Genomic DNA, 21,479 nt, shown 5'->3' on the forward strand with positions numbered 1-21,479 from the left:
GGGTAAGCAAAAGATCCTGACCTGAAGGGGTTGCAACTACTTTGGGAAGATGAACAAGCATGTGCAGAAATATCAAGGAGGGACAGACACAGAACAGAAAGAAGCTGAGGTGGGTAAAGGCTGGAATCCAGGGTAGAGGGAGGTGATGATGCCCCACTCAAGCAGCTTATGGTGGGGCAGAAAGGAACTGCTCCCTTTGTTCTGCCTCAGCTTTGCAGAGAGGTCGGCCCTATAAAAGCAGTTGCTGTGAGAAACCCAGCAATGTTTTACAGGAGCGGCCCAAGTGAGTGAATAGCAAGAGAAAAAGGCGTGGGAACCCTAGAGCCTGACAAAGAGAAACTTGTAAGACAAAAAGAAGTGGGGTGCGGTGCAAGAAACCTTGAAGCCAGAGACCAATCTGACATAAGTTGATTTGGATCTGTTTGGAGGTTGGCAGGGTTGGTTGTTACAATTACAGTTAAACGCCCACATTATGGCTACCATGTAATCAAACATGATAGAATTTTATGCAACAATTGGCTTTGAAGGTCGAATTACTCAGCCTCTCACACCCTTTTGTGTTGCAGTGATGTTGATGATGTGTTGCGGCGAGCGAACAACACCGAATATGGCTTAGCCTCTGGCGTGTTCACAAAAGACATAAGCAAGGCTATGTACGTTAGCGAAAAGCTGGAAGCTGGCACAGTTTTCATAAATACGTACAACAAGACTGACGTTGCAGCGCCCTTTGGTGGATTCAAGCAGTCGGGATTTGGTAAAGATCTGGGTAAGTATGATTGTAAGATAAGACAGATGTGCAAAGAGAGCAGGGGAGCAGTGTGTATAGAAAGTGGTTCTCATATTGAAACAAAAAGACTCTCAGGAAATGTAACAGTGTTGACCAGGTAGGAATGATGCAACAGTGGTGTTACATTATGATATTAGGGTTTTATACCACTTTCCATAGCCTCTTTGCACTCTGGCAGGGGAGAAGGCGGGGGGCAGGGGACTGGGTTGGTTAATGGAGAGAGAGGGAAAATGCAAGATAGCTTTTTTGCTGTGTGTAGTTTGGAAGTACTGGGATAATATGTGGGAGGCTGTTTCTAAATGGTTTGTGTCAAGAGCACTTCAACTATACCGCCACAGGGAAACCTCATGTTCCCACAGCCTGAGGATGTGTTGATCAAGATTGTGATATATAAGTTGGTATTGTGTTCTGGTGCTTAATGTCTGTTGGGAATTCTTTTCAATTGCCATGTGTGGGTGACTTAGTTGTTTTGTTATTTGTGTGAACATGTTGACACATGGGGCAGTCAGTAGAGACCTCTTTGAAGCATACATCCAGTGTGGTTGCGTCGACGACCAGGTGAGACACCTCACATAGGGTAATTGTGAGGAGCACTGCTAGGCTACCCTGGAGTGGGCTGGTGCTCCTGGCAGCGGACATCATGCAGTGCATGGTCCTAAATCACATTGGAGAAAGATGGAAAAGACCTATGGAAGCAGATCGGGGGGTACTATTGTAACCAAGGGACCCCCAGACCACTCACTACCCAGAAAGTGTTTTGAATGGATTGTGTCCTCCCACGTATTCCTCATCTTATGATGTTCGTATCCCAGCTTCAGCTGCTTCGGAAAGAATTTTCACCAGGGGGCGCTGTGTTCGAGACCGCGGAGTCAAAGTCACTCGAGGGCCGCCGTTGACGTAATCCGCTATATAAAGGGCTTGAGCAGCGCCCGTTACCTCAGTTCAGTTTTTCCGACGCAAATGCTTCGTGTAACGAACGGCACATCAAGAATTTATTCGACAATGTCCTCGTCTTCAACTCCCTCCACACCCAAGGCAGGGTTCAAAATATGTCTGAAGTGTGGCAGGAAGATGTCTATAACCGACCCCCATCGGAATTGCCTCTGGTGCCTCAGCCCAGACCATCGGGTTGATGAGTGCGGGTCCTGTCAGGCCATGTCAAATAAGGGTCTTAGGAAACGCAGAGGTAAGCTGGCGGTGGTGGAGGAGAAATATAAGTCTTCGAAAAGACAAAAGGATTTGGGTGAATCCGGTAGAAAATCTCGTCACGAGTCGAGGAGGTCGAGATCGGAGAGTCGCTCGAGGAAACCTTCCTCGTCTTCGACTAAAAAGTCAAAAAAGCAACGTCATAGTTCTTCCTCCTCGTCCTCTTCTGAGAGGAAAGTAACTTACCCATCAAAGCCCAATTCCCCAGAAATATGGGAGGCCTTCAGGGCTTTGATGCTTAAAATATTCGAGAAAGCGGCCCCTCGAAGTAGCCGCGTGGTGGTCATGCCTCAACTCACTCTAAAAGTGACGGAGGAAAATCAAGATCTAAACACGCAAGGGTTGAAAAAGAGTGTCTTCAAGGGAAAGTTGCCCGACACCTCGCACTAAATCAAAGCCTACGGTGCATAAATCGGGGCTAGCGGAATCAGCATCGAGGTCGAAGCCAAAACTCGACACGACACCGTCGACGACCATAGCGTCGAGACCGCTGACAAAGATGACGTGGACACCTTTAGCTGTATCAAAGCCTCCTTCGACAGCATCGAAGCCTCCTTCGACTCCATCGAAGCCAGCGTCTTCCCTATCGACGCCTTTATTTAGGCCTTCTTTCATACCAAGACCCAAGTCGACGTCATTGCCCATGCCTAGGCAAATTCCACCTTCTTTGCCTAAAAAGACTTTCCACCCTCAACCTAGACAGGAATTTGTTAGATCCATGTCATCTATATATGAAGAACATTCCTCTGAAGAGGATGTCACTCCAGCTGGAGTTAGATTTGGAGCCAGAGAGGTTCCTGAAGAACTAGCGGACCCACAATCTCAAATAACAGACCTTTATGACTGTCGCCAAAATGCCAGTGACTTAGACACTTCACCTGAAGTGGATTTTGAAAGGCCAGATCCTACAGATCATGCTGATCCCAGTTATAGGAATCTTATGGGAAGGGTCATAGATTTTATGGGTTGGAAAGCAGCTTCCCCAGATTATGACCAGGTTGACATGACTGACATCCTGAGTGAGGGTCCCTTAAAAGATCCTGTTCTCCCATTCCATAAAGCACTGCAAAAAAGGGTAATGGTAAATTGGAATACTCCTGATTCAATTGCAGCAGTAAATAAGAAACTGGTACCAAAATATAGGCCAGCTTTATCAGATCCAGAATATTTATCCAAACATCCATCTCCTGAAAGTCTAGTGGTGCAAGCTGCAACCTCCACTGGGCAATCAGCTTACCCATCAATACCACCAGACAGGGACGATAAAAAAGTTGATGCTGGGGCCCGGAAAGCTTTTTCTTCGGGCTGCATGGCCCTGAAATCAACTAATGTCACTTGCACATTAGCAAGATTTACTTATACCCTGTGGAACAGCAGGTCATCAGCGGCTGAACGTATCCCGGAAGGTGAGGAACGGGATGGTTTCATGGCTATAGTGAAGGATGGTAAAGAGGCTATGGAGGAATGCCTTCTGTCAGGACTGGACACTGCTGATAGTATAAGCAGGTCCATGGCATCTAGCACGGTCTTGCGCAGATTCGCATGGCTCAGGAAATCTGGTTTTGCACCTGATGTGCAGTCTAGATTACTTAATATGCCTTTTGGCGGCTTGAGGTTGTTTGGCAGCAAGGTGGACGAGAGCTTGGAGAAGCTTCAGACCTCGAAAGCAGCAGGAAAATCACTTAGCGCTGCTATAAAGCAATCTCAAATCTCAACAACACTCTTATGCAGGCTCATCTTCCTGCAAGAGTCGCCCCTTTCGCTTCTATTCCTCTTTTGGAAAAGGGAGGGGGCAGGCCAGTTGAAGAGGCCAACAGAAAAAATCCCTTTTTTGGTGGAAAAGGGAGAGGTGCTAGATCAGCCACAATAGTGGCCATTACCTCCTCAGCCACTGCTGCAGCCACTGCAAAGCCACTTTGAGGTCTTAACCCACAAAACCCCGGTGGGAGGCAGAATCACTCGGTATCTAGACGAATGGCGGGGCATTACGTCAGATGCCTGGGCACTAGAGATAGTGACCCATGGTTACTGTCTTCCTTTTCATGAAAGACCTCAAGATCATCCACCGGGAGCCAACGCTGTAAAAATTCCAGACCCGCTCCTTGTGCAGGAGATTTTAACCCTGCTAAAGGAAGGTGCAATAGAACATGTACCTGTAGTGGAGAGGAACAAGGGTTGGTACTCCCCCTATTTTCTCATCCCCAAAAAGGACGGAGGATTGAGACCCATCTTGGACTTGAGAAGCTTGAACAAGTTCCTCAGGAAGGACAAGTTCAAGATGGTGACCCTTTCCCAGATCCTTCAGGCTCTTCAGCTTCAGAACTGGCTGGACCTTCAGGATGCTTACTTTCATGTACCAATCCATCTCAAGCACAGAAAGTACCTGAGGTTTGCAGTTGGTGGTTCTCATTATCAGTTTCGGGTTCAAGCATTTGGGCTGACCTCTGCCCCAAGGGTTTTCACCAAACTGATGGCGGTGGTGGCAGCAAGTATCAGAAGAAGGGGGATTCACGTCTACCCTTATCTGGATGATTGGCTAATCAGGGCGAGTTCATCCAAACGAGTTCAGGAACATCTGACCTTGACCTGCCACTTCTTACACAGTCCGGGCTTCTCTCTCAATTACAAGAAGTCACAAATGATTCCAAGTCAAAAACTCCAGTTCATTGGAGCGATCCTGGACACTTCCTCAGGGAAAGCCTTGCCTCCCGAGTAAAGAGCTCACCACATTCTACAGATGGTAATGAAGTTTCAAAATGCCCAACATCTACCGCCTTTCAACTTTCTAAGGTTGCTAGGCCTCATGGCATCCTGCATTTTTCTGGTGCCAGAGGCCAGATTGAGGATGAGATCCCTTCAATGGGCCCTCAGGACTCAATGGTCCCAGTTTTCGGGGGAGATGTCAGATCTTCTACAAGTCCCGACCAAAGTGGCTCAAGATCTCCTATGGTGGGCTTGCAAGGAGAATATCCTCAAGGGGGTACCTTTTTGGCAACCATGGCCGGAGATAACGGTAGTGACGGATGCCTCACTCACGGGGTGGGGAGCCCACACCAACGATCTGACAATCAGCGGTCGTTGGTCTCCATGGGAGTCCAAACTACACATCAACCTTTTGGAGCTGAGAGTAATCAGACTAGCGCTGAAGGCTTTTCTGCCCTCTGTACAAGGAAAAAATGTCCTGATAATGACGGACAACACGGTGGCCATGTGGCGTAGGATCACTTCCACTGTGCAGAGAGGCAATGCAGCTCTGGTTCTGGGAAATGCAAGAAGGAATCTCTCTATAAGCAGTTCTCCTCGCCGGAGAGCTAAACACGGCGGCGGATGCTCTGAGCAGGCAGAGCACAGTCTCCCACGCGGATGCTCTGAGCAGGCAGAGCACAGTCTCCCACGAGTGGGAACTAGCTCAGGAAGTCCTTAAAGAGATCCTTGCTCTTGGGGGAACCACTCAAGTGGATCTGTTCGCGACCGGGGCCAACCGGAAGTACGAACTGTATTGCTCAAGGGAATTTCCCCCAAGAGGAGCTCTAGGGGACGCGTTTGTAGTGGACTGGGTATTTCCACTCCTTTACACGTTTCCTCCAGTCCCTGTGATTCCTCAGGTAATCAGGAGGTTGAGAAAGTTCAGGAAAACCATGAACCTAATTTCCCCGGATTTGGCCAGGAGGACGTGGTACCCGGACCTTCTGGACATGTCCATCTGCCCTCCAATACGTCTTCCACAAAGAGAGGATCTTCTCTCGCAAGAGGAAGGTCGGGTTCTCCACCCAGAGGCCAAGACACTCGGCCTTCACGCATTGTTTCTGAGAGGCTAAGATATAAGGATTGGGACCTCCCGGATGACGTAATGGAGATTTTGCTTTCGGCCAGAAGGCCAGCAACAAAATCCCTGTATTAGTGTTGTTGGAACAAGTTTAGTAACTAGTGCAGGGATAAGAATGTGGATCCATTTCTTTGTAATACTCCAACAGTACTTTCTTTTCTCTTACACTTAGCCAATTTGGGGCTCCAAGTTGGAACTATAAAAGGTTACTTGGCAGAGCTATCTATCTTTAAGCGCTCCTCAGAAAAGGTGTCCTATTTTAAAATGCCTTTAGTCATTCAATTCTTGAAAAGGCTTACAGATGTATACCCTCGAACACCTTTTCAGGTGCCCATCTGGGATTTAAATCTAGTCTTAAAATGTCTCATGTGTGCTCCTTTCGAACTTTTACATTCTTGTCCATTAAGACTGCTCACTCTTAAGACAATTCTGTTAGTGGCTATAACATCAGCCCGCAGGGTAAGTGAGTTGCAGGCACTGTCTTGTAAGCCTCCTCACACCATTTTCCATAGGGACAAGGTTATTCTAAAAAATCGAACCATCTTTCTTTCCTTAAATAGTGTTGGATTTTAATCCGTCACCAAAAATTGCCTTACCTTCCTTTTATCCTCCACCTCACTCTAGTAAAGAAGAGGAAAGGTTGCATAGACTGGACTCAAAAAGGGCTCTCAGTTTCTATATTTCAAGATTGGCAAATCTCCGACAATGTGACCAACTATTTGTTGGATATACTGGGCACAATTTGGGCCTTGCAGTATCTAAACAAACTCTATCCAGATGGATAATTCTAGCAATCTCTGAATGCTATAAACTAGCTGGGAAAGAGCCTCCAGATGGATTAAGGGCTCATTCAACCAGAGGCATGGCAACTTCCACACTCTTCAGATGGGTGTCCCGGTGCAGGATATTTGTGCTGCGGCCACCTGGTCGTCAATGCACACCTTTGTAAAGCATTACTGCTTGGATTCTACTACATATCAAGGAGGACTATTTGCAAAAGCTGTCCTTCATTCAGTCCATAATTAAAATTTCTAGTACTCCCACCTCCAAAATTACCACTGCTATGGGAGTCTATCATAAGATGAGGGATACGTGGGAGGACACAATCCATTTGAAGAACAAGTTACTTACCAACTGTAACGTTCTTTCGATTGGATGTTCCTCCCACGTATTCCTCATCGACCCTCCCAACCTACCCCTCCGTACAATTTACGCCAGTTGCACTCTAACGTCCTTAAGAGCCTTAGGATTTAAAACCTGATCAGCTGATGCGACCATGAACACCGTAAAAACAGAACTGAGGTAATGGGCGCTGCTCAAGCCCTTTATACAGCGGATGACGTCGACGCCTGATGGTGGCCCTCGAGGGACTTCGACTCCGCGGTCTCGAACACAGCGCCCCCTGGTGAACATTTTTTCCAAAGCAGCTGAAGCTGGGATACGAATATCATAAGATGAGGAATACGTGGGAGGAACATCCAATCGAAAGAACGTTACAGTTGGTAAGTAACTTGTTCTTCTAAGTGAATTATTTTATCAACATAATTTTGCTGAGGGTTTGGAGTGCACTGAAATAAAGGATATTCAAGTTAACCCAGTATGAGACATTCCTGCTTGCTGAAGGATGGTAGTCAGTCCCTCTCTTATCGGCACACCCGCACCTCTCTTTTCCGCCACTCTCTGGCCAGCCTCCCTTGGCCCTCCTGCTCCCACCTCTGAGGCTACGAACCTCAGGGTTATCTTTGACTCCTTTGACTCCTCTCTCTCCTTCTCTCCTCATATTTCCGACGTCTCTACGAGGTTGAACTACCAACTGTACCTCCTCAGAGGTATTCTTCCTTTCCTCTCCTTCCCCCAGAAGCTCACTGTATCTAGAGCTCTGGTTCTCTCTAGGCTTGACTACTGTAACAGCCTCCTTTTAAATCGGCCTGCCTCTATACTGTGTCCTCTGCAAATCGTCCAGAACAAGACTGCGAGACTTGTCCTTGGCCTAAAGACCAGGGATTGTATCTCTCCAGCACTGAAATCTCTCCATTGGCTACCAATGGCTGCAAGGATCAAGTTCAAGACCCTTTGCATTGTCCACAAGGCCTAGTGGGGCCTGAGACCAAAATATCTCCAGCTTTCTCTTCTGAAGTATCTTCCTACTCAAGCACTTCGCTCTTCCACCTCCAACTCATTGAGGGTCAGTCGCTATTCCAAGCAATGAGTTGGGGGCAGACCTCTCTCTTCGGCTGTCGCCTCCCTTTGGAACAGACTCCCTGCCTCTCTGAAACTTGAGCAGAATCATCTCCGTTTCCGAAAGGAGCTCAAGACTGTCCTCTTTGCTTCTCCCTTCTCCCTTCCGCTACCTTGCGGATCTCCTGTCCGATACTGCACTGGTTACCTGTCTACCCTCTGAACCATGGGCCCCGGTTCCTGACCTCCCAGTTATGACTGATTTTCTATACTCTGGCCTGGTGGACAGATGTATAGAAGACTAACCTATATTGTGACAGGGACAACTCTGGGAAGCTGTAGCCAAACCAGTTTAAGGTAGCAGTGACAGGCGGTCTAGGCTAAGTTCTTCAGAGGGGTAAGAGTGTAAAGGGTCCACAATGAGGTCACACAATGGGAGTCACAAATTGCACTTAGACAGGATGTATAAAAATACAGTTATTTAATTATGGCCAAAACACACTAAGAAAATGTATACAAGCAGGTAGACTTATTAACCAATACCATCAAACTAAAATACATATATATAGTCACAGGTTCAAGTGCATAATACAAATCACAATACTCCTGCAAGGGAATTAATAGGTGAGTATCACACACAAAAAGGTACACAGAGATGATTCCTAACTAATATTGTCCAACCCTAAGTTGTCTGGGGCCTTGTGCCCTATTGTTCAGGATACAATTGCACAGAATTTAGGATGCAGGAAAAAATGTAGGTAGGGTCTCTGGAGTCCAGTGATGAATTCTTAGAGTCAGGGGTCAATGTAGGCAAGTGCCCAAAATTTCCCCCAACAGTCAGAAGTCTTGCCAAGGCAAGTAATGGCAAAGCCAATAGTGTTAGAATAAGGGTTATTATAAGTCCGTTGACTTATAATGGGAGTCTAGGGGTATGTTAAAAGCGCAGTAATTTACCCCCCTCACACCGAATCTTGCCAAGTGTTTTCAGAACAAAGGATGGGTGTCCGGGCTTGCTTTTCCCGCTGAAATCCGTGATCCTCGATTTTCATGGGTTGCAGGTTCGAGTGATTCTCCGGTTAGGATCTTTTGCTGGTGCAAGCACTCTTGGTGAAGAAATGCAAAAACAAACGATGCAGCACCCTTCTCGGGACTGGAGGCATGACAGAAAAGCAGGTTTCGGACGGTGCACACCGTAAACAGCGATGCAACAGGACTCAGTAGCCGCGGTCGGACTTTTCGGTCTTTCTCGGGTCCCCTTGGAGCTAGGACGCAGAAATTTCACTGAGGATGTCGTTGCAGTGGCAGCTGACAGTGTGCCAAGTTTTAGGCAGAACGGCGACGAAGATAACCCGGTACCCCAAAAACGTAGCTGGTCAGCCACAGGACGATTCCCAGGCACTTCCGAAGATGGTTTCTGTGCTGGGCACTGAGTAGGCTTCAGGAATGGATGGTCCCTCCACTCCTGGGGTCGTAGCACCTTTGCAGGCCTACTGAAGATAACAACACAGACAGGGCTCCACCAGGACTGTAGCAGAAGTTGGTTGCCAGGCCTCCTTTAGACAGGTTACAGGTTTCTTTGCCGGTCTCCTCAGCTGGACGGATACTTGGCTCCTTCAGGTTCTTCCAGGATCTCTGAGAAATGCATGCAGGGGCCCTCTTCTTATCCTAAAAGCCAGGTAGGAGTCGAAACTCCCACTAGCCAATGGCAGAACTAGCCCACACACACACCCCACAGTGGTCCAATCAGGACCACTGGTGGGAACACTCATGCATACCACTCAGACACAGAAACCAGGCTGTGTATTATGGTCAGACTGACCCAGCCCACATCCTGTCTGCAAACACACAAAGCCCTCCAGTAGCCCGCCAAAAGCTCCTGCTTTCCCGGGCACTGGAAGTCCTCATAAGGATCTTCCTGGAATCTGAGGCCAGGAAGAAGGCTAAACAACAAGATGCAAAAAGAATGGGCAAAAAACCTTGTGGCACATCCATTTTTTTGACCAGTAGCCACAGTAAGTAGCCAAACGCGCTAAATGCGGTTAAGCTAAAACGAAATTCCCCAAAAATTGGGGAAAAGTGCTGCCACCAGCCCATCTTTCAAGCACATCTAGAGTAACCATAAAATCCTCTGAGTGTTCGTCTAGGGCAAAACAAGAATGCACCCCATTGCCCTGCAGTGTAAGCTGCTTTGTGCAATGAGAAAAAGCTACCACAAGTGATACAAAAGTAACCACAAGTAGCAACATAGTCACAAGACTAAGGGAAACACTGTTTCCCAGTACTGATAGCCTTAAGGACATATCAGTTTCCCCATAACATGTGAGCAAAGGCCAGTGCAGTGAAGCTTAAGGCTTCACTGCACTGAAAAAAAAGTACAGGTCAGATTGAAAAATAAAAGCAAAACATTTGGGTGGTTCCATAAAGATGGAAGGAAAGGTGCAGTAAAGAGAATCTTTCCTAACACTGACCCCCCCTGACCGCCCTCCCCCCGGCATCCCTGAACTTGGGGCTGTATCTGAATCCCTACAACTCCCCCATATGTTCTCTTATCTATCACCTGTTTTTCTGCTCTTAACCCTTGCACTGCCACCTGCTGGCCGCACTTCTTGTTTCAATGTCTGATCCTATGTCTTGCCCTTGCTCCTTCTCCCCTTCCCCTGGCACTTCTCCCCCTCCCTCTCCGTTGCACTTGCACAATCTCAATGTCACTGGGCCTAGTAAGATTGTTGTCCTGTTCCCTCTTGTTCCCCTCCCCCACCTCGTCGCGCCTTGAAACACTTGTGTATTTGTATTTATTTTTATTTATGTAGCGCTTTAATCCAAATATAAAGTATAGGCGTGCTATAAATAAAATATCATACATATTTTCTTTGGCTCCCTCTCCCTGTATACCAGACCTGGGGGCTGTTCTGTCCCTCCCTCCCTTCATAACAGCCCTTCCCCTTTGCCGCTCCTCGTGGCCAGTGCAAACGAGCACTCACCCTGTATAGCCCCCCTGCTGTATTCCCCCGCTCCTGCCTGCTGCTACTAAATCCCCTTTAATGTTAAGCCCCGGGTTGCTCCTACAATTACCTGGAACTAGCCCACTAGTGCCTGCATCCCTGGATTGCCATCCCCTCCCCTATTCACTCGTTCCCTATTCCTATGCTGTACCCACTCCTCCCGCACTGGTCCACCCCCAGGAACCGGATCCAAAAGCGATGGCCTTGTCCTGGCCACCTGGATGACAGATCCCTGGGACTAGCGGGTGAGACACCTTCTGGTTTCTCACAAGCAGAACAACATGTAAGGAAGGAACAAGTGAAGGAGGATGGAAGATGAAAGAGAATTGAAAAAGAGGGTGCAAAAAGGGATCAAGTTGAGAGAACAAAAGGAAGGAAAAAGAGAAGGTAGCAAGACAGGAGGGATGGCTTAGAGCGCAGTGACAGAGACAGGAAGGACAGGAGACTAGGGGAGGCACCAGTCACCAAGCTCCTGCCTAAGCTGCAGGAGGCGCCTCCGATATTGGGTGGCTTCACCCCATGTCTCCAAATCTAACACTCCTCCCTGCCCCTCCACCAATGACTTTGCCACATTTCACACACTTCATTAAACAGTCATTCTGGCAAACCACAGTCAAATCATCATCACCTCCACCTTCTAGCAGTCACTGCCCGTCTTTAAGCACCAGCAACTAGCTTCAAACACATCCTTCTCAACTTGCAGGATTTTGGTTTCCGACAAAGGCTTAGAGTAGAAAATGGTTCTCTTTACAAATGCGATGACTTCCATGCTTCCTAAAATGGAGCTCTATGCCTCTTCTCAATCTCAACACAGCTCTTGACAACGTAGACTTTAAAAGCCTTCTATCACTCTCCCCTTCACTGCCTCCCTGGCAACCCCTGCACTGCGGGACTGTCTCTGTATCCTTACAGTCCCCCTTCCCAGCACTTGTCTGCACTTATCCTGCACTTGCCACCAACTGGCCCTTATTATTTATCTTGTATTTTACTAATCACTTTGTACTGCACTTTCCCTTCTCCCTTTCCCCCTTGCACTTTTCCCGTCCCCCATACCCATGCACTTGCACGATCTGAATGACACCTGGCCTAGTAGGATCGTTTGTCTGTCTCCCCTTGTTCCCCCCTCCCTGCCTCGTCGCGCCTTGAAACACTTGTGTATAGGCGCGTTACAAATGCCATATCATATCATATCAAATCATCCTGTGTCAAAGACTCTTCCCACCCCGTGTTCCCCTCATGCATGGCAAACTACTTAGTAGCTGAGACTGGAATCCTTCCCATCTAGTCGCTTGTTGAGTCCCTAAAGGACTCACATCTCACCCATCCTTTCTCTGCGTACACCTTAGAATCTTCAGTAACCACAACCTCAACAGCCATCGATCAGTTTCCAGTTGCACTAATCTGTCCTCCAGCACATCACCAATCAAATACAATCTGTTCCAAATCACGGAAAGCTGTCTGCCACCCCTCAAAGTGTTGATGGGTCTCAAACATCTTGCTCCTGTGTGGCTCCAAAACAGGACTGCTGTCCCTCGGTGAAAGAGAGTCCTACTTCCTATCCTTTCCATGGACCCATGAAGTGATGATTTCAAGTGTGCCTCTGTGTCCTAGCTCCCGAGACACAAGATGACTTCCATGTACATGTAAAGGTATACAGCACTTCATTGACACTCTCTACCAAACCTTGAAGTCAAAAGCAGGGCTGCTCTACTATGTTAAAACCCACTGAGGTTTTCAGGATATCCACAAAAAGGTGTGAATATGTTTACATACAATGGGGCTTAATTTGAGTAAAATATACATTTCATGGATGAAATACACCTTCAGTCGCCCCTTGACTCCCATTCACAAGGTCCTGTTACCGCTTTGATCGATTCTGGGTTTTTCCTTAGCAACCATGGAGCAACTCACACTGGGGGCAATCAACTGGATTTAATTTTTTCAAACATCTCTGGAGTGCAAGTCTCTGAGCCATTGCCTATGCTATGGTCTGATCACTTCCTTATCCCGTTCTACCTACCTCATGCTTACCCTAAGCCCCTCCCCTTCTGAAATTACAAAGTTTCTGGTCTACGGTCCCTATTGACATGCTCTCCCAGGCTGTTTCTGAGTCCATTTCTCATCACAAAACCAATGGCTTGAATGCCTGTAATGTCTTGGTCGCAGCTTTTACCGATTCTGCAGATGCCCTAGCCCCAGTTCAGCTTTGATCTTTGTGCAGTGTTCCCTCTGCTCCTTGATATTCACCAGCACTGCGGCTACTGAAACAAAATTGCAGCCGTTCCGAGTGGAAATGGCAACTATTACCTAACCTTGAAACCAAACTGGCTTATGTTTCTGTTAGAAATCATTACCAAAAGGCGGTTAAATCTGATAAATCTCAGCATTATGCTGACCAAATTCTTGATGCTCCTCTAAGGAGCTCTTTCTAGTAGCCAAAGAGCTCACTATCCCTGCTCAACCTTGCGCCGCGGCCTCTCGCGCTCAGTCTCGCTGCAGTCCCATAGCTGCTTTTTTCAAAATAAGATGTGCACTATTAGAGATAACATTTGTGCTGAGTGAAGCATCACGCCCAAGACCATTGATTTTCTCTCTCTTCTGGCCTCTAGTCGTTCCAACCTGTTTCAGTTGCCTCCATCTCAAACAGCGTGGTTACTGAGGCGCTTCTCAAACTCAAGTCGGCCTCTCCTATGGATCCGATTCCTCTGCATATTTTACAGGATCCGGTGCTGAATCGGATTCCCTCTATCACTGAGGCTCTTCAATTCTCCTGTAGTACGGGATTCATTGCCCCTCTCTGAAGCACGCAGTTGTCTCCCCGCTGCTTAAGAAGCCCCATTTAGATACTGAGATGGCCGAAAACTATTGGCCTATATCCCTCCTCCCTGCTATGTCCAAACTGTTGGAAGCCATTGTTCCTCCCCAGCTCTCTACTCATTTTGAGGTCAACGACATCCTTCACCCCTTTCAGGCGGGTTTCCACCCTGGGATGGGGACTGAATCCGTTATGGTGTCTCTCACCCTACTCGATCTCTCCGCAGCTTTCGATACCGTTGATCATCCAAGATTGCTGCAGTGTCTTCTGGAGGCCGATGTCTCAGGAGTACCTCTGAAATGGTTCTCCTCCTTCAGGTGGCGTCTCTTCCGCCTTTTACTTCCCTGTGCACAGTGGTTGACTTCAGAGTCCCCCAGGGATCGGCACTCTCCCCTCTGCTTTTTAATTTATATATGCCTGCTCTGGCTCGCCTGATTGCCAGTTTCGGTGTTCACTTTTACATGTATGCGGACGATGCACAAATCTTTTTTCGTCTCAATGCTCCGACTCAGTCCCACGACCCTTCTGAAAGATTGTTTTTCTGCTGTCTGCCAATTGATGTCTGACAATTGGCTAAAACTAAACAGTGACAAGTCAGAAATATTGTTATCGGAAAGTCGACCACCGGTTGGATTCCAAACTATTAGCCTAGTTGTCTGGGGTCTTGTCCCCAACTTGCCAGCGTAGTAAAAAGCCTGGGCGTCAAGATCATGCCGTCTGGCTCCAGAGAGGCACAGATCTCTGCAGTATGGCGCGGCGGGTCTGCTAAACTTAGGGTACTGAGGAAGGTGCTCCCATTCCTTCCGAGCAATGCTAGGAGTAAAATTGTCACTGTCGCCATTATGGGTGCCGTTGACTATTGCAATGGCATTTATCAGGGTCAACTAGCGGCTTTACTCCAGCGACTCCAAATCCTACAAAACGCTGCTGCCAGGCTGGCCTTGAGTGCCCCTAGATTTGCTCACTCTCAAGACCTTCTGCGACGCCTTCACTGGCTCCCAGTTAAGTCTCAGGTACAGTTTAAAACCTTTTATATTGTTCACCAGGCCATCCATGCCACAGGGGCCTCGTTTCTTCAGTCAAGGTTGGCTCTCTATCAACCTAAGCGAGACCTTTGCTCGGGTGTTTCTGCGGACTGTTCCCTGATTCCGGGACACCTGGCTGGGTGGCAGATCCTTTTCAGTAATGGCCCGCAGCTGTGGAATGTGCTTCCGCCACATGTTAGGATTCAGAATCTATCCCCCTTTCGTAGGCAGCTGAAAACTTGCTTGTTTTGAGAACGCTCACCCTACCTCTCTGGCAGTTCGCTGCTTCAGCGCCTTGATGCCTCTGGGTCTTTGCCCGCTCTATAAATTAGCATACAATACAATACAGGGGAATTGGGGTTGTTTTACCGCGGCAGAAGTAACCGCGACAGAAATGACCGAATGAGAAATGTATATATTACAAAATTGTTTGTACATTTCCTATTCAGTCATTTAAGGTAAAACAACCCCAAATCTCAACAAACCCTAACCCCCTTCCTACCCCACCCACACCCCAGCCCCTTACTTACCTTTCCTTCAGTCTCCCTGGTGCCTGCGACGGCAGATCCCTTTTACTTCCGTGCCACAGGGTCCTTTTTTTTGTATTTTTCTTTTGGGTCAGCTGCAGGGGTGTCCCCCGCAACCACGCTCACTGTATAGTATAGTGAGCAGGGGTTGCCGTGGACACCACTGCAGCCTGTTAGTTTTTCTTATTTTTTTTTTTTTTTCTCTACCCCACCAAAATATACATACCATAAAAAAAAACTTTGGTAGTTCGAACTTTTTGTGGTATGTATATTAGGTCTTTTGGTGGGGTAGGTAAATTGGATTCGGTCATTTTGGCCGATTCCATACAGTAAAGGGGACCGCCCCTGTTTGCACTTCAGGCGGGCACTTTGGTCTCCTTCATGCAATTTTGTTCATTTTCATTACGAATTGCTAAAAGAAAAGTGTTAAATCTGGCAAAAACAGGTTAACCAGCGTTTTTGGAACTTTGTAGTAAAAAAGGTGCAAATGGCTCCCACATTTTACACTGGGGCAGGCAGCCCTAGATAAGGGGTGTATCAGCTACGTTTACTCTCTAAAAATAGGGAAATATTCACAAAAAATAAAAATGGGGAGTACAATTACACCCAACAAAAAATAGGAAACCTGCACGCAGAACCTCGAGCCCCTGCTTTTACCCTCAAAGGTTCAAAGATATGTTTGGACCAGTAGTGCATGTAGTACCACAGGAAGAAACTACTACTATCACTGCCTGACCGGAAGAAGTAAACATGTATCTTTTACTATGCATGAATAAGAAGGTGCAAAGAATTACTAAAAAAAAAATATGTTTTCCAGTTAAAAATTTATTTATACTCGCATATAAAATACTCTCAGTGGGAATTCGACTTACATTTTTACTCCCCCAAATCTTTTCTGGAGCTGTGGGGGCAGGCATTTACAACAAATTCCTATGGAAGGCACTGGTTTTGGATTTTGCAGTCTGAGAGCCGGGGTAGGTGTAAACCTGAATTCTGTTCCATGCCCCAGCTCATCCTGCAAAAATGATGCAAAAATGCTAGAAGTGTTAAACGGGCACAACACCGGTCATGCCACTTTTGTACCAGATTCTAAGACTTAATCTTCCAGGAACTTGAAAAATGCAGGTAAATGATTTGAGTGGCACAATCCTGGGTGGATATCCATTTTCTCTGGGTGGAGGAGCCTAATCCTAAAAGTCAGTGAACTTAAGAATTAAGTTTGCCAAAAATATGTAGAAACTATTTTTGGCATTGTTTTAGAAACCGGTCTGAAGGAACTGAACATTATGTTGGAGTTATTAACCGCAAACATATTGTGTACAATTTGAACAAAGTACTGTAATTCAAGCAACAGTTGTAGATCATTAAAGAGCACATGACAACACTTGTTTCTCTTGTGTTCTTTAGGTGAGGATGCCCTGCACGAATACCTCAAAACCAAGGCGGTCACTGTGGAGTATTGAGATGGCCCTTTGATCACTTCATCGACTCACATGGACCATTGGATGAAAGGCTACAGGTTTTCCTTTCACTCCAGTCAGCACTTGATGTCACCGCCAGGATTCTGATTGCTAAAAGGCCAAGCAGAATTGCAAAATAGATTGGTTTTCAAGCCATCGCCACGAATCATGTGCCTCCATATTTTTTATCAAGTCGAACTAAGAATTGTGCATGATTATTTTAAATCTTTTAACACAACTGGTCATACGATGGTCTTGGGATAACACGCTATGCATCCGAAATGTTGGAAGTTAAAACGGGACCTTAAGCAGTTGCCTGTTTCTCCATTGACCCTCAAAACTGTGTTTGCAACAACTTCTCATTGATACAAGAGACTGGCTGTGACATGAAAAAGTTGTAAACGTTTGGAATAAAGTGCACTTAGTCTGATCGTTGTATAGCTGCGGGCAAATCTGGACATCGGTGTAAAATCATGCTTGCTGTGCAGAACCAACTGAACATGTGTTCTACCTTCATCCCAATAAGGATCTGTGAGGAAGGGAACAGGCAGCACCCAAACAACATTCAAGTGGAACATGTGACCAGGCCCCTCAAAACCTTTTGGAAAATGTCTGGTGAGCTACTGTAGACTACAATTCGCCCAAGTTCTGAGATTTCTGATCGTTTTTTTAATTGAAAGGTTGATAGGTTAAAATACAGACCCTGGCATGTGTGACTATTTTATCAAGGACACCAAGATATTATCAATATCAAGGGCACCATGAACTTTAAACAAAAGAGAATGTTCGGTCCTGTAACCTTGCAAGCAGGTCTCCAATGTACATCCTACTGAAGAATTACAGAGCTCACCAAAGCAGCATTCTTCACTTGGCCACCATCGTAAGTTGAGCAGTCCTTAGCCTTGCAAGCACGCTCTAATGTACATCCTACTGAAGAATTACACAGCTCACCGAAGCAACATTCTTCACAAGGCCACCATCGTAAGTTGGGCACCCTTAGCATTGCAAGCACACGCTACCGTACATCCTCCTGAAGAATTACAGAGCTCACCAAAGCAACGTTCTTCACTTGGCGGCCATCGTAAATTGGTCACCCTTGTTCCTAGGTCATTGCACGCATGGGAAGTATTTAGAAAAGTCCTAACCAAGGATAGTCTGGGAATGATTACAGTGAGCCTGGCGTGGCTTTCCATGTGGATCCCTTTCAACACTTTGGAGCTATGCCCTAAAACCCAAAGAGGAACAGAACAGTTTCAACTGACCTCACCTTTAAAATGATTTGGGCTGCAGCAGTCACTGTTCACACTTGGCAGTGGAAAAAATGTGTCCGTTTTCAACATTGAGGAAATTTAAGTGTATTCATCTCGCACATTCAGTTAAAAAAAGAAACTATTGAAACTTTTCTCCTGACCAATTCCAATGTTGATCAGGATTTAACTTCAAGCTCTAAAATCTAAAATGTACAGCATGGGGAAGAAACCAAATGTTCCCGTTAAAGAAGCACTCCAGCTATGAGTATTCAAGACTCTCCACATGATACATTTGATTGGTCTCCCCTGAAGCTGCTAAATTATGAGTACATGTTACTAGTATTTTCTGATAACCATCATGTTCAAAGAATAAATAAATGTATTATCAGATTATACTGACCTCAAATGTCTGCATTGTATTTATTTACTCAATGTTGTATAATTTGTTGTCTTTAGGTGATTGATGTGCTTGTGCCTTTAAATGGCACAGAAGGTTTGGCAGAAGGTTTGGCGTCTTTCACATTTACATCACCAGTTCAACACCCACTTGTGTAAGTGATTCATTATTTCTATTATGGTAAAAACCTTAGCCATTTTCTATTGTCACAGATGGTCTCAGTAACACACCAACCTCCAAAGCCATTACAAGGGTTTTTGTTGCATTTTGTGAAAAGAGCTCTTAGTGCCATCCTTCTCTGTCTAATCTAGAGGAAGCAAGACCCTCCCTAACTCAGGCGTCCCTTACTTCCCGCGTTAGTATTTATTGGTTGTTGACCCCTCTTGTATAGGTCTATCTTGCTGTCCGTGAGGGCCTAAATGCAATCGCTGTATCTATGTAACCTTCCTCTGGGACTTCCTAGTTGGAACCTACACTATCCACTGATTCGTTGTAGAGGGGTTGTGGAAATGCGCCTTAAAGAGACTCAGCCTGAGGGCATGGCTTGAAGCGCCATCAATGTGGTCACTCCATTGAGAGCCTCTTTGTGAGGCCCGGGATCAATTACCAGTGAGATGTCGACTCGTGGGCTGACATGAAGCGGGACCCTGGGGGAAATGCCCAGGAACTCGCCTGAGCCTACAGCCCCAGTGTTTGGCTTGCAGAGGCTCCGGCAGAACCATCGACCACGAAGGGCAAAGATGGCGCCCGCCGCGCCTACGGTGACCCGAATCAGTGAAGGCAGACGCGTCCACGAGTAGCCGACAGCAGCATCAGGGAGGCAGGCACAGACCTGAGAAGCGACCACCTGTGAGCGCTAGAGCGGGCAGAGCCGTGCAATCAGGGGTCCAGCGATGAGATGTGGCTTCAGGTGCCGGTAGGGACACAGTGGCCCTCATTACAACTTTGCCAGTCCGGAAGCGACGGTGCCGGTAATCTCACTGGCATTTTTGTTTCCGGACCGGCAAAGTACACGTCGGCCCTGGTGGGCGAAACGGCACCCACCCGCAGACTTCATGGAAGCACCGGCACCGTTAACGGTGCCGGTGCTTCCATGGTCCCCATTCCCATTGAGTCCTATGGAACTCAAATGGGAATTACAGGTCCGCCAGTTACCTGCCGGTTTTACTGGCACTGTTACCGCCGGACCCGTAATTAGGGCCAGCATCTCGGGACACATCCATCGGCTCCCCGGGCAGCAGCGGTGTGAAGGCTCCCACTCCAAGCCTGCTCTGACAATTGCTTGCAGTCTCCAAGCGAGTTTGCAGCCTATGTGAAGAAGGTGTAGGAAGATTAGACAGTCAGCCCATATGCCCATTTGCTACCCGGGCAGCTGCGGTGAGAAAGCTCCCGGTCCCGTCTGGTATCTGGCCTCATCATAAGTTGGGCGAAGCAGCAAAATGCGGCAGTAACGCTATTACCGCCGCATTATCAGTCCACTCTACTATGAGTTAGGCGGAAAGTTGCCCAGCTTTACCTCCAGCTTTGAGGTGGAGGAAAATCTTGCGGGTTTCTGCCCATTTGTGGCGCTATTACTGCAGCTCAAATTGCGCCGCTGTAATAACGCCCAGCATGTCCCATAGAGTCCTATGCCCTCTTGAAAAAATGTGGACTTACAGCCTTACCGCAACTTGGCACTAATAGTACCGGACCGAGTTGCGGTAACGCTATTTGCTTTGGCAATATCCCGGCATACCGCCAAGCGTCTAATGAAGCCCCAAGTCTTTTATGTTGGACATTAAGGCGGAATTCCGGGATTGCATGCCGGAGCTGGCAACGAAGCTGGATCGCCTTGATGGCCGGGTGGTGGATGCAGAGCAGAGGCTTGGGGAGGTGGAGGACCGAGCATTGGAGCAGGCTGGGGTGCTCGCAGACCTTCAGTGCAGGCCCTAGTCCCTTGAGGGGGAGAGCGAAGCCATGACATTGAAGCAGGAGGACATGGAGAAAAGGGCGCAGAGAAATAATTTGCGCATCAAAGGGGTCCCATCCTCGATACCGGACCAAGCCCTGGGTGAATACATGGGGAATGTTTTTCAGATGCTTCTTCCATACCACAAACGTGCCACCCTGCTGCTGGACCGCACACATAGACTGAGGAGTCCTGTCTCGGTGAACCCCGCGGCAGATGTCATCACAAGAGTACATTTTTTCACAAGCAAGCAGGACACCATGGCTGCAGCCCGCTCGCAGGGGAAAATGGTATATGAGGAGGCATCCCTACAGATTTTCCAAGATCTGGCGATGGTGACCGTGCAGAAAAGAGCCCTGAGACTGCTGACCACCATTCTCCAAGACAAGAAAATCCATCACAGGTGGATCTTTGCTGCCACACTGCAATTCTCCATAGCTATGATAGTTTATTCATATAGCGCCTATACACAATGTGTTTCAAAGCTGACACCACAAGGACAATTAATTCCCTTGAGGAGGAGGAGGACCTATGGGAAGACGTGGCAGGCGGCTAACAGTGACTCCTCTCCACAGAGGTCGACACCCCCCACGGGCGGGGGGAGGAGACACAAAGCCTCACTGCACCCCATGGTCACACATAGGAGTCACAGACCCAGATGGCGGATGATCCCCACCAAGGTCCTCCCTCCGTAGCAGAGAATGCAAATTTGCAGCAAACACCTACCCCCACCACATGCTGAAATTCACAACACTCAATGTTAAAGGCCTGAACTCAACGTCTAGGCGAAGATCCGTCCTACAGCGACTGGTGGACCTGAACAATTCTATAGCATTCCTACAGGATACCCACCTGACCCCACCAGGACTTCACCAGATTACAAAGTAAGCATTTTCCAAAGCAGTTCATGGCCTCTTGTGGCACCAAGAAAGGGGGCACAGCGATCGTTCTTGCAAGAGGGGTCCCATTTGTGGAACTGGAGACCCAGCAAGGCCTAGACGGAAGATACTTGGGGGACAAAGGTATGTTGTTTGGGCAGCTGTACACCCTGATTGCCG

At 47.5% G+C, this 21,479-nt stretch overlaps 1 protein-coding gene across 2 annotated transcripts in view; it reads left to right on the forward strand.

The window, feature by feature from the left end:
* Nucleotides 1-18,476, forward strand: part of ALDH1L2 (aldehyde dehydrogenase 1 family member L2) — an 836,174-nt gene extending 817,698 nt beyond the window's left edge. For both annotated transcript variants that reach the window (XM_069629899.1, XM_069629898.1), the window contains exons 22-23: nt 567-766; nt 16,774-18,476. In XM_069629899.1, coding sequence (XP_069486000.1) covers nt 567-766; nt 16,774-16,829 — 256 coding nt within the window. In that variant the 3' untranslated portion in view covers nt 16,830-18,476. The remainder of the gene's footprint in view (nt 1-566; nt 767-16,773) is intronic.
* The last annotated feature ends 3,003 nt before the right edge of the window (nt 18,477-21,479 follow it).

This window comes from Ambystoma mexicanum, chromosome 12 (genome assembly GCF_040938575.1).
Source record: "Ambystoma mexicanum isolate Mex_15411 chromosome 12, UKY_AmexF1_1, whole genome shotgun sequence".
Lineage (NCBI taxonomy): Eukaryota > Metazoa > Chordata > Amphibia > Caudata > Ambystomatidae > Ambystoma > Ambystoma mexicanum.